The following is a 13,994-nucleotide window of genomic DNA, read 5'->3' on the forward strand; positions in this document are numbered from 1 at the left end:
GCCCTTCTCACACAATTGCTCAGTGAGACTTAGTGGCCAGCTCTAGGAAGAGTCATGGTTGATCCAAACATTCAGTGCTGCAGGATATTTTTATTCGCCTTCCCCAGATCTGTGGCTTAACACAATCCTTCTAAGCCCTGCAGATAACTTCTTCAAAGTCATTGCTTCATTGCTGCTCTGATATACAGTACATTGTAAACTGTGGGACCTTATATAGACATGTGTGACTTTGCTATTCATGTCCAATCAGTTGAATTGACAACATATGGACACCAGACATGGTGAAGAAACATCAATGATGATCAAAACTTTTGGATACACCTGAGCCAAATTTCATAGCATAGGGTCTAAATACTTTTGTCAATGTGATATTTCAGTTTTTTATTTTTAATAAATATGCAGTAATTCTAAATTTCTGTTTTTGTGTTGTTGTTCTAGGGTATTGAGTGTTACTTGAAGAGGAAAACAGGAATTTAAATTATTTTAGCACAAGTTTGCAAAAAAGAAAAATATGTGTAGAAATTCCAGGGGTCTGAATACTTTCTGAATCTTCTGTAAATGCTGTTATTAAGTGTTTATTTACTAATGGTATCAGTATTGAAGTGATATGTGAGATTAAAATGTTTTTCAGAAAATTCATTAATTAATTGGATGAATGAATATTTGTCCCTTTAGCCACTGCAATGGTAAATATATGGCTGAGTACGCAGAGGTTGAGCTTTCCCCTTCCTAGCAGCAATCACAGCTCATTGGTCAACAGGAGTGCCACACATTATAATAAAAAACAGATTCTAATTGATTTGAATCTCTTTTGCCACTCAAACAATTTTGTCACCTAAATAATCTTTTTAATAAACATACAGTAGATGTGTGTTTTTTAGAAATAACACATAAGTCGTGAGCTTGCTTAATCCAAATTAGAGTTGGTTTGAGCCAGAACCTGTGCACAAGGTAGGAAATGGCATTGGACGGGGTGGCAGTCGATTGCAGGACCCACTTCAGCCCACAGCCACACTCACGTTCACGCTCACACTGTTCCAGTATGGAATCACCGGTTAAGCTGATATGCACAGCTTTTGGGAATGTGGGAGGAAAACTACATTACTTACAGATAAATTTGTGTTAGGCACAGGGAGAATGTGCAAACTCCACAAAGAGAACGATTGGTGATAGGATTAAAACTCATGATGCAGTATCTGATCTGTGGTGTAACAGTGCTAACTATTTTCCCACTGCGCTACTTGTCTTTGGCAGTATATTGTCTAAAAATCATTAAAATCATAGTAAGTTGCAGTTTGCTTTGTCTGAAACCATATCAAAGATTTTTATTTTACAATAAATATTGTAGATAGATAGATAGATAATCCAAATATGTAAAAAATAAGACAGGGAAAAAACAAGCAGAATAAAATGACCAGGCACACAATAATTGTCAATAACAGCAAATGCGTCAAACCTCTGCAAATCATCCTTTAGGCAGCATTTAAATGACTGATGGATTGTTAAAATTATACTGTCGGTGGATGGAAAAGAGAAAGTGGGGAGGGTTGCTGTCTCAAGAGAAGGCAGTGGTTGCTTGTAAATCATGATTCTTTTAAATTACTCTAAAAAGATGTCAATGAAAGATGTAGTTTGGACTTTGGCCAAGCAAAGCCACGTGGAACATACTGTATATCCTCATAATATTAACGCAGATCTTCAGCACATTGAATGTAAGAACTTGCAAGTGCAATTTCTCAATCCACACACATTTTGGGATTGGCTGTCATCAATAAATTTATAATTTGTGGTATAGTGTGTTTTACGATAGCTTGACTAGCTGATAGTTAGTTGTACAAAAACATGAGCATTCATGTGCTCCTCTCATCTCCACCAATTTCAATTAATCTTTTGGTATCTCTTTTTAAGCACTGACACAAGAAATTACACTACACATTTACTTACATGGACACTCAAATTAGGTTGAATGAATAGTAAAGCAGACCAAATTTCAGTCAATTAATATAAAATGATGACAGTTTAGGTCCAGTAATACAACTGAAATAGCAGAGGAGGGGGAAAACAAAAACTCTTGTCAACATCATTTCTCAGCAAAATAAACTTCAGAAGGAGAGGGATCCACGTTTGGTTGTAAAGAGACAAAGTTAGAGTTCTGTAGAACAACTAGCTTCCAATCCCCTCTAAGCATTGTAAAATAGAAATACATGTTCTGAGAATTCTAATACTTTATGAATATTAAAAGCTTGCATCCTTGAACTCTAAAGTTGTCAGTGCCGCTATGCCACATCAAATGAACAAGGATAGTGGTTTGGCAATGAAGTGAGAATATTAAGTGCCACAGGATGATATCAAAAATGAGAAACAGAAAAGAGGTAGTCAATAAAAGCTCATTATGACTGCCACTTTTATTGATGTAAAAATTACTAACAAACAGAGATGCAATATGAGTGGCTAATTTGAGTATGCTAGGCTACAGTAATGAGTCTTCACCCTGGATTTAAATATTGAGACTTATTGGACATCTCTGACAAAACCAGAATCATTTCATAGTTTTGGGTCCTGTGGCCCCTGTAGTTTGACCTCTAACTGTTATTTTATTAATCTTTGGAATCCTAAGTAGGCTTGCATTTTGAGCTTTAAATGTACTGTCCAGGATATATGTATGTAGAAAGGCTTAGGATACTTAAAATGTGATATATATGAAAAAGGATTTTGGAATCTGCCCCAAATTTACTCAGAAGTCTCTGCAAAGGGTTAAGAACAGTAGTTGTACTTTCTAGTTCTAGAGCAACTTTAGCAGCCTGTATAATAAAACATTGTTGTCTGTTCTACAAGAAATAAGCAAACATCTTTATGACCTCTACAGAAGTATTTCTTAAACTATGGGTCACGAATATGTTTGTGATGGGTTCCAACATGATTGTGTAGTAAAATAAGTTCAGGAATTAATTCTGTGGTGAGTGATATAAAAAGCTCTATTTAAAATATATTTTATTGCAGTATCCAATATGAGACATTATCTATGATGAAATATTGTTGACACATCACAGAGAGCAGTGCTGACTGTCATCCCCTCCGCCTCACACTCGACTGCGAACCGCTCCAGTGAGAGCTGGAGGTCACTGTCCAATGAAGCCAACAGAACCACGACGAGATTCTGAGGTCACCGAACCAGACCCCCTCCGCTCCTTGGCTGCGCCTAGATGTTCTGTCCATATAACTTATGAACAGAATTGGTGACAAAGGGCAGCCCTGGCGGAGTCCAACCTCAACAGGAAACGAGTCTGACTTATTACCGGCATTGCAGACCAAGCTCCTGCTCCTCCTGTACAGGGACTGAATGGCTCGTAACAACGAGCCTTGTACCCTGTACTCTTGTAGCACACCCCACAGGATGCTTCAAGGGACACTGTCAAATGCCTTCTCCAAATCCACAAAACTTAGGCAAACTCCCATGCCCCCTCCAGGATCCTGGCCAGGGTGTAGAGCTGGTCCAGTGTTCCATGGCCAGGACGGAATCCGCATTGTTCCTCTTGAATCCCAGATTCGATCATCGACCGGACTCTATTCTCCAGCATACCTGAATAGACCTTACCGGGGAGGCTGATAATTGGAGCACAGCCTCCGGTCACCCTTCTTAAAAGGGGGACCACCGCCCCGGTTTGCCAATCCAGAGGCACTGCCCCCGATACTTACAGTACTACAGAATCTATTTCCTATTTTGATTGATAATTATTGTTTTATTAACAATGTATTTCTTTGCCACTTCCCTACTTTTGAAATATATATGCAAAAAATATACTTGAATGGAAAAAAATTACTGTATTATATGGCTATTTATATTTGTCATTGTATTGCTTCACTCTCATGGTAATAAACCTCTTTTTATGTCCTGGGATCACAGTATGGTATCGGTTTTATTATTTGGGTTCTCAGATTATTAAAAACCCCAGCTCAGTAGTTAGAAAACATCTCAATTTTCCTGTACATTTTAAGCTGGAAAAAGCAGGTTTTAAAGCGTATTGTAAAGTGTTTGGTAAAAGTGTCAAAGAACATTTAAATTGTGTGCTTATTTGGTAATACTAATGTTTTGAAAAAAGGTGACAGGACGTTATTGCATTCTTATTTTTTTCCAGCAATTGGTGATATTTGTTTTTTCTGTATTCAAACAAAAGTAGTTATCACATATCCTTCATTTAATATAAGGCAATTAAGCAAATAATAGCAGAAATTTCATTCGACCTGAGCATCATCTGTAAACAAGTGAAAACAGATATTATATTTTCTAATCATATATTCAGCAGCAGCACACACAGTGAAAACCGAAACAGATGAGGAGCACCATATCTACCTACAGAATGTAATAACAGAACTATCATCACATTTCTGTACATACTAAAATTGATTTGATAAGTAAGAAACAGGACAGTTCCAGAGAGTGCAACATTATTTTTCAAGTCTGTCTAAAAGAATAAAGAGACCAATAGTATTATAATGTATAAATACAGCATTTCTTTCATCAGTGGACATTAAGATTTTCACTGATGAGTGATAACACAACATATACAGTATTTTTTTATTAATATGGCCAGGGGGAAAACCAGTCTTCTCAAGTAAAATTGCCATGAGTCAGGCAAGACTGAAAGTATGTGCCAACAACTTTTTGAGAGAGAAGAGGTGAATTTGAAATATTTGGGACTGTTATTTTTTTATTTTAGGTTGTTGCCATTAAGAACTGTGTCTATTAAGAAAGACCTAATGATAATGTTAAAAATGGTTGCTGCCAGATCAGATTTACTATTTTTTTGAGACTAGGTCCAAGGGACCAGAAGTAGGTTTCATTTTAAAAGTTAAATGTATAATTTTCTGTTCTGCTGTGGTTAAAACTACTAAGGTAGTGTGCATAGATGGGCAAGATTTGAAACATGGCAATGCCCAAAGTGATGCAAATCTATACACACAAATGTACATTTCATTTTTATGACCCATGCCAAAAACATTTTACAGCTTGACCAGAAGATGATGCTACCAAAATAATATCACAATACACATTACAAAAATAAAAGGAAAATTACTAGCACAGTTCTGACATACTCAAAATCATTGCTGAACTTTTTAGATGAAAGAATCCAAATAAATTTATACTGCAGTGACAGTGGGAATTACAGTGTCAGATGTCAGAGCAAAAGCTTAAAAATGGAAATGACTGCATAAATTATTTTAAGATGACCAAACAAACAACAACATTTTTATTTCTATAGCATATTTTAATGCAAAGAATGTAGCTCAAAGTGCTTTAGACAATATAAAAGAAGAGTTACAAGAGAAAAACAGCACATTAGAAACAGATAATTATGTATAACTAAATAAATAATAAAAAATAATTGATAAAAAATCAATATGCAATTACATAATACAGATATAAAAGTAAAAGAATCCTTGCTTTGTTTAAAGGTAACTGAAAGTTGCTAAGATGATGGTAGTAATTGTACGTAGTTGGTAGATTACTATAGACAAATGGAAACAATGAAAGCTAGAACTGAATAAGATCTGCAACATAGAGAAACCTCAGTCCGTAATGTGATGGTGAAAGTGAATATACTGTATGATGATAATGACTATATAGAGCCAATAATTTAAACCTTCTAATCCTTTTAGACCTACTTTCAACCACAAAGAAGCAAAGTAGTGTTCTTAAAAATGCATTCATCCTGTCAGTGGCAGTTAGAACTTACTTACCTACTGTATATTTGTTAATCTTTACTTTTTTAAGATAATAAGCTTCTGCTGATAAGCAATTAAATTGTTTCCTCACTAAATCTTTTTCTCTTGGGATCATGTAAATTTCAGATCCTTCCTGCAGTTTTTAGCAGTTTTGGACATCTGAACAACATCTAACATTATTTATACTTTTCATTTAACATGTCGTTTCAGACATGTGTTTCCATAGAGATCAAATACCAAGCAATGGATGGCACAGTGGGTGCTTGGAATGACAATGAGTTTCTTGATGATTCCAATCGGTCAGAAAACGATGGAGCCTTCCAGTTTGAGACAGACAGCCTTTTATCAGGTCATAGCCAAGGATCTGGAGTGTCTCCTGGACGATCTCATCAAAGTCTTCAATCTGCAGAAAGATCATTTAGAAAGTAAGTCTTTTTATAATTATATTTTAATTATACTGTCTATTCAATGACTGTATGAACAAATATTATGTAAGAGTAGCACATTGTAAATAATACTTTTTTAGAAACATCTTTAACACACATTTTAAAACTTAACTATCACAATTTATGACATATATAAAACCTGGATGGAGCAGAACTCTTTAAAATTAAATTGCAACAAAACTGAACTCCTGCAAATTGGGACTAAAATGCAACTTAATAAAAAGAGCTCCTTCCCAGTCCATCTTGGCGGTGATCTCATCAGACCTGCCTCTACTGCAGAGAATCTTGGTGTCATTTTTGATTCCTTCCTGTCTTATTCCGCCCACATAAATCACATTAAGAAACTTTCTTACTTTCACCTCCGTAACATATCCTGTGTTTACTCTTTCCTCTCCTTTTCTAATGCTGAGAAACTTGTCCATGCTTTTATCACATCCCACATCAATTATTGTAACTCGCTCCTGGCAGGTGCCATAGCATGCAGCTCCGTCACCGTGTGAGGCGGAGTTGCATCCTGCATCATCAAGCCTCCTACGTAATTGAGTGCCTGCCCATATAAGGTAAATATTCGCGGGTGAAGGACTGTGCTTATGAAAACGAAGATGAGATGATCTAGTGTTTGGCACAAACTCAGTGAAAGTGTGAGAGAAACTTTTAAGTGCCGGGTCTTGGCTAACATTAAATAAAGCCGTGGACATCGCAAGATCACACAAGAGAGCGGCTCACATGAACTGACTGTGAACGCAGTACGTAGAGAACAAGGAAGAGCTCCAAAGAGTGCTGAACAAAAAATGCATTACACAATTGAGAAGGCAGCAAAAGAATATGACGCGAGTGACGCATACAAGCATATTCATAAGTGCAGCTACTGCGGAAACAAAGCATGGTGTAAACCGTAAGTTTAAATTAAGTTTATAGACATGCTGCCGCTGCCGTTTGTCATGCCTACGACGAAAACATTATTCGCGAGATACAAGTTTAATGAGAAGACACAAGGTATAAATGAGACTTTGGATCACTTTGTAATGGAGTTAAAGTAGGAACGCAAGGTGTAAAGCTTAACTTTAAATTAAGTTCATAGACACGCTTCGTCATAGACGAATAGACGAATCATATTCATAGACGAATACGATATTCGCGAGATACAAGTTTAATGAGAGGATGCGGGGTATAAACGAGACTTTTGATCACATTGTAACTAAGTTAAAATTGCTGGTGAAGGACTGTGCTTATGCAAACGAAAATGAGATGGTCAGGGATAGAATAGTGTTTGGCACAAACTCAGCAAAAGTGCGACAGAAACTTTTAAGTGCCGGGTCTGAGCTAACATTAAATAATTGCTGGTGAAGGACTGTGCTTATGCAAACAAATAGAAAGCAAATGTTACGTTATTTTTAAAATGTTTCCTTTTCTTTTTCATAACTTCTTTAACACATTTCCTCTTCACTGTGAAGCGCGGGTATTTTGCTAGTCAAATATAAAATCCTACTATTAACCTACAAAGTCTTAAATAACCTCGCGCCAAACTACATCAGTAACCTTCTCCATCACTATGTGCCTGCCCACCCACTAAGGTCCTCTGATTCTGGCAATCTTGTTGTGCCCCACACTAATCTTCACTCCATGGGTGACAGGGCCTTCAGCTGTACAGCGCCCAGACTCTGGAATGACCTACCGAAATTAATTAGATCAGCTGACTCCATACATTCTTTTAAAAAACAACTCAAAACTAATCTGTTCAGGAAGGCTTTTAGCACTACTTGACTTTAATACCCTTCTCTCAGTTTACCTCTCTATCAAGATGCTTATGTAACCTGTATGTGTGTGTGCTAGACCATCAATTATGTTGTCTGTTAGTCTTTTCTCTGAATTTACTGTCTTAATCTTCTTTATTTATTTATTTATTTATTTTGTTTTTACAATGCTTTATACGGTATACCCTGTCGTTTTTTTTATATTCTGTAAGTGCCTTGAGCATGGGAAAGGCACTATATAAATAAAATATATTATTATTATTTATTATTATATATGCAAGTCTTACACTTTTCAATAAGCTACCAAAGTGTTTAGTGAGCTGTAAAAAATAATTAAAGACTGCTTGAAAATCTTAAGTGAAACTGTATACTACAGATATCAAAAACCATCATGGGAAAAAAAATCTATTAATTGTATGTATGATCATGTATGTATGAACCAACTCAGAACTTTTAATCTTTATACTCCAAAAGGCTTTTACCTATCCGTGTGTTTCCTTAACTGAACCCAACTAATGAAAACATTTCTATTAAGCTAAATTTGAGTGACCATTAACCAGGCATTTATTGTGATTCACCTGTCATTTACATGTAATCAACTCTTCAGTTTATGAAGGCATGTTATATGAAAACAATGTTTATTAAGGTAGGCAATAATGCAAATGAATTGTGTGCTGTGAACAATTTAAATGAAAAAGGACAAGACTAAGTAAAGATTTAAATGACGTATGTGGCATGGTAGCAGATAACTGATGTGACAGCTAAAATGTATCAGGCATAATTTTCATTTATATGGGTATCAAGAATAAGACACATTCCAAAAAAATATTGTTTAAGAAGGAACTGACCTGACTTGAACAGATTAAATCCTTCATCATGCTACTTGATTTTCCCAGTGATTTTCAGTCATAGCCTTCATTTACATAAACTTGGCAAGTCGTGTAGTTTGACATGCAAACAAACTCATTTAGACAAGCTGGTGTACAAATTAATAGCTTATTGCACTGTGTTTTGGATGATGTCTTGCAACCATTCCATAAACAAGTTTCACTTCTGTCAGAAGAACCGAAGATGCAAAGTTGCAATGGAGGACTGGAGGAAGCCTTGTCTAATTCTACAAAATTTTAATTCATGTTGAGAAAAGGAAAAAAGTATCTTTTTACAGATCCATACAGGCATGTGTCAAAATGGTTATTTTTGCTGTTGTTTTGCATAGTTCCAAGGACAATCCAGTTACTGAGAACTTTATCAAATCACTAAGATTTCAAGTAGTCTGTTCATCCATTTTCTCAACCTGTTTTTCCAAACTTAGTTGCTCTTATACATATAAGAAGAGACCAATTATTTTTGAAATGTATAAACTATTGCAGATAAACTGCTTCTTGATATTTATTTTGAAATAGAGTAGTGTAAATTAATCTGGGCTAACTTTGCAATTTTTAAAAAATGTCCAGAGAAAAATCATAACATCTAACTAAACAAAGATCCATTCCTGTTTTAGTTATCTGATAATTACAATCATAACACTATGATTGTTTAAAAATGCTTAGGGTTGCATATTTAGGCTAATGAGCTAACAGTAGAGATTTATGCACAGTGATTATTTATTACTTGATTTTTGTATGTGTATCCTAGTGCTTTTCCTTATTGTGTTATTTTTTAAATGACCCATCTACTCTGTAGCAATAAGGTTCTAGAAATTTAATGAAACTGACATATTAAAGACAGGTAATAGAATACATAAAAATCTTTGACTTCTCTTGCCCTACGTGTATCTTCACTGTCTTTCCTCGTGTTTCCTTGTGTGTCTGAACCTCTCTTAACTGGTGCTTCCTCTCTCAATCGTGCTTTTTTGACTCTTTTTTGAGGCATGCAGTCCACTTTTATACTGTTCTTGTTTCAATTGCATCATTAAAGCCAAACTGACCAATCAGATTGCTTGTATGGGCTGAACATGCACACACGTATACACATACTTTAGCATTTTATTATTATATAGTAGATCACCAACTGGTAAAACAAAGTTTGAAATGAGAGAGCTATGTGTATAGATGGGGTTTCTTGAGGTATGTGCACTTTTAATGAGTGAAATTAATTCAGTGCACCAGGTACTAGAGTCTAGGTACCGATTATTCTTCCAAGGTTCTTGTTTAACTGCCAAGTTTGTAGAGTATCTCACAAAAGTGAGTACACCCCTCACATTTTTGTAAATATTTTATTATATCTTTTCATGGGACAACACTGAAGATATGATACTTTGATACAATGTAAAGTAGTCAGTGCACAGCTTGTATAACAGTGTAAATTTGCTGTCCCCTCAAAATAACTCAACATACAGCCAATAATGTCTAAACCACAACAATTGCACACCGTTTAACTCTTTTAAATACTTAAATATTACAGCTAGTTGAAGGTTCATCATTATTTTTATTTTAAAACTCTTATCATTATTACATTCTTAATTACCTTTGGAATTAATAATTTTTTGTTCTTTAGGTCTTTACGGTGATTATAATAACTTCCCGACTGGTGAACTCATCCTCCTGATGTTGTTGATAAACACAAACACTAAAATAACAGATAATTTACTTTCCTAAGTGTAGGAGTACTGGATTTGTCAATGTTAAATATCTATAGTAAAAATGATTAGTGTTGTTTGGTCATAATCTTCTATGAGCAACTACATTTCAGAATTGTGAGGCTGGTGTGAGTGTCCCTTGTGTAAAATGAATCTAGCATTTACAAGCAGCAGTTCTGCTATTGAAAAAACTATAAAGTCATGATGGGTAATTTAACTGCAAGCTCTTCTTAAATGTAGCAATTTTACCTTCAGTGTGAACTGGCAGAGAGAAAATAACTCCTTATGATAACAAGTTAAAAAAATCTATTGTACTTCAACAGAAAGTTTACATTTTGGTTATAGCCTACAGCTTGTTTATTTGGAAGCTTGTCAGTAATGAAATGCTACATTTTTTAAATTATTATATATTTAATACATATACATATAGTACATTTTTGTATTATATATTAACAAATAATGTTGATTTATCCATATATCTTTATATTTTTCTAAAAACACATTCAAGATTTATTATCTGTTTTACTGTCTGGGTTCATTTAATTAATTTTTTTTTAGAGTCACAGACTCTACAAATAGCAATGGCATATAGTGTATCTAGATGTAATGCCTGTCTAGGTGGCTGCTTTTTATTAAAGTTTTAGAAGCATGTTAACTCCACAGAGTCCCATGATGATTAGATATCTATACTAATAAAAGGCAAAGTTCTCACTGCCTGACTCACTGACTGACTCAGCACTAATTCTCCAACTTCCTGTGTAGGTAGAAGGCTGAAATTTGGCAGGCTCATTCCTTACAGCTTACTTACAAAAGTTAGGTAGGTTTCATTTAGAACTTCTACGCGTAACGGTCATAACTGAAACCTGCTTTCGTACATATATACGGCCATAGCCTGCAGCTCGGTCACCGTGTGAGGCGGAGTTGTGTCCCTCATAGTCACGCCTCCCACATAATTGAGTGCCTGCCCATATAAGGCCATCCATCAGCAGCAATCCAATAGACACGCTGCCTCTAAATATTGACGGGTGAAGGACTGTGCTTATGCAAACAAGGATGAGATGGTCAGAGATAGACTGGTGTTTGGCACAAACTCAGTGAAAGTGCGAGAGAAACGTTTAAGTGCCGGGTCTTAGCGAACATTAAATAAAGCTGTGGACATCTCAAGTTCGCACGACATAGCACAAGCACAGCTGAGAACTTTCGATGCATGTACTCCAAGCGGCTCATGTGAACTGACTGTGAACGCAGTACGCAGAGAGCAAGTGAGAGCTCCAAGGAGGGCTTTACAAGAAACGCATTACACAATTGAGAAGGCAGCAAAAGAATATGAAGCAAGTGACACATACAAGCATTTTCATCAGTGCAGCTACTGCAGAAACAAAGCACGGTGTAAACTTTAACGTTAAATTAAGTTCATAGACACGCTGCCGCTGCCGTTTGTCATGCCTACGACGAATACAATATTCGCGAGATACAAGTTTAATGAGAAGACGCAGGGTATACACAAGACTTTTGATCACTTTGTGACAGAGTTAAAATTGCTGCAATGGAGTTAAAATTGCTGGTGAGGGACTGTGCTCATGCAAACGATGATGAGTTGGTCAGGGATAGAATAGTCTTTGGCACAAACTCCGCAAACGTGTGAGAGAAACTTTTAAGTGCTGGATCTGAGCTAACATTAAATAAAGCCGTAGACATTGCAAGATAGCACAAGCACAGCTGAGAACCTTCGATGCATGTACTCCGAGCGGCTCATATGAACTATTTTGCAGGACTGGGAAAGGTGAACCCGTGCATGCAGTGTGTGATGTCTCAGATAAAGAGGAAGACGAGCTGCTTATTGATGCAGTAGGACACAAACGACCCTCTGATGCTGAAAGAGCCTTTGTACACATATCAATAGGAAAGCAAGGTGTTAAGCTTATGTTTAAATTACGTTCATAGACATGCTTTCGCTAAATATTCGCAGGAAAATCCACAACTTAATACCGGGAATGCCTGTGAACCATCTTAGATTCACGAGTACCGATTTGGGTGGTGATCACTTTGATGAATGAAACCTGTTATCTTTACAACGGTTGACAAACACGGAATATAACTTGAACACAACACATCCTCCAAATACAAACCTCATTGAAAGTAATAATGATAATCAAATCCTTGATGATACCAACACTCATAACAGTGACAAAACAATTACATTGTCAATCATGTTACGTTATTTTTAAAATGTTTCCTTTTCTTTTTGATAACTTCTTTAACACACTACTTCTCCACTGCGAAGCACGGGTATTTTGCTAGTATGTAATAAAAAACTTTGTTCAAATGAACTTTGTCATGATTGAATGATTGGTTATGGAAATTATGTATTAAAAATAAAGTGTGCCCAGGAAAACAGGACATTTTTACTCTTTGTAAAAACAGTCTGTTTTAATTAAAAATGTAACTGTCAGTCAATTAACAACAAAATTAATTTATATAAGGATAAACTGTCTTTATTATTGTCTTATTGTATTATAGTCGCACAAAGTAAAGCAAATTATATGCAAGCAAATCCTTTGATCAACCAGAAGAAGTTGTTGAAAGTGTTTTGACATTAAATAGCACTTGTACCGTATTACCTCTTAATTTCTCCATCAGAAGTGTTACTCCCCTTGCAAGGGTGACATATTTTCCAAATTCTAGACTATTATCAAAACCATTTCAGAAGAAAGAATTAATCCAATACATTTTGTGACCATATGTTTTGGAAGAATCTTGAATAACATTTGTAAAGGCACTTCTGAGAGTCAGATTCATAAAGTTTAATTTCAACTGAGTTCATTTTTTAGAACACATTGGAAAAAATGTGACTACTGACAGGTTCAAAGCCATTAATATTAATTTTATAAAAAAGAAAAATAAAAAAACAGGACACAAGTTTTAATGACTTGCTTTGCTATTGTATAGTTACATGTTAATTAGCAGGAAGAGATGTTGGCCTAATTCTTTTTCATAAGCACTATAAATGCTTTTGTAGCCTACCATTTATATGCATCTGTACCAGTGAAAATCTCTGTCATACACAGTGTACTAAGGCCAAAATAGTAAATTAATAACAGTAATCCTCATCCAGCATGGCAAATCAGAAAAGACAGAACAAAAAAATGCAGATTTATTCAGTTTGTCTTGAAATTGATGTAATTTCCTTAAACATTTTAATGCAGTCAGAGAATATAAAATTCTTATTTTTTAATGAATGAAACCCTTCTAAGTCTTCATGTTCCAACATTTGGTTTCACAGTAAGAGTGAAACACAGAATGATCCACACAAAATCATCCATCTTTTTAATCCCATGTAATTATATTGTGTAATGTGTTGTAGCAACATTACAGAGGCAAGGGGGAGAGCTTAAAAATTAAAGGAGCACTTTTTAATCAGAGTATAGTATCATATCAAAATAACTTCTGGTATATTGATCTGTTCAGTTAAGTAGCAAAGGGGGTTGTTAA

The 13,994-nt window shown here is 35.4% G+C and overlaps 1 protein-coding gene across 8 annotated transcripts in view; it reads left to right on the forward strand.

Moving 5' to 3' along the window:
• Positions 1 to 13,994, forward strand: part of otofa (otoferlin a) — a 565,861-nt gene that overhangs the window by 297,378 nt on the left and 254,489 nt on the right. For all 8 annotated transcript variants that reach the window (XM_039748301.1, XM_039748300.1, XM_039748302.1 and 5 more), the window contains exon 5: positions 5,935 to 6,149. In XM_039748301.1, the coding sequence (XP_039604235.1) occupies positions 5,935 to 6,149 (215 nt within the window). The remainder of the gene's footprint in view (positions 1 to 5,934; positions 6,150 to 13,994) is intronic.

The sequence above is a fragment of the Polypterus senegalus genome, chromosome 3 (assembly GCF_016835505.1).
Source record: "Polypterus senegalus isolate Bchr_013 chromosome 3, ASM1683550v1, whole genome shotgun sequence".
Lineage (NCBI taxonomy): Eukaryota > Metazoa > Chordata > Cladistia > Polypteriformes > Polypteridae > Polypterus > Polypterus senegalus.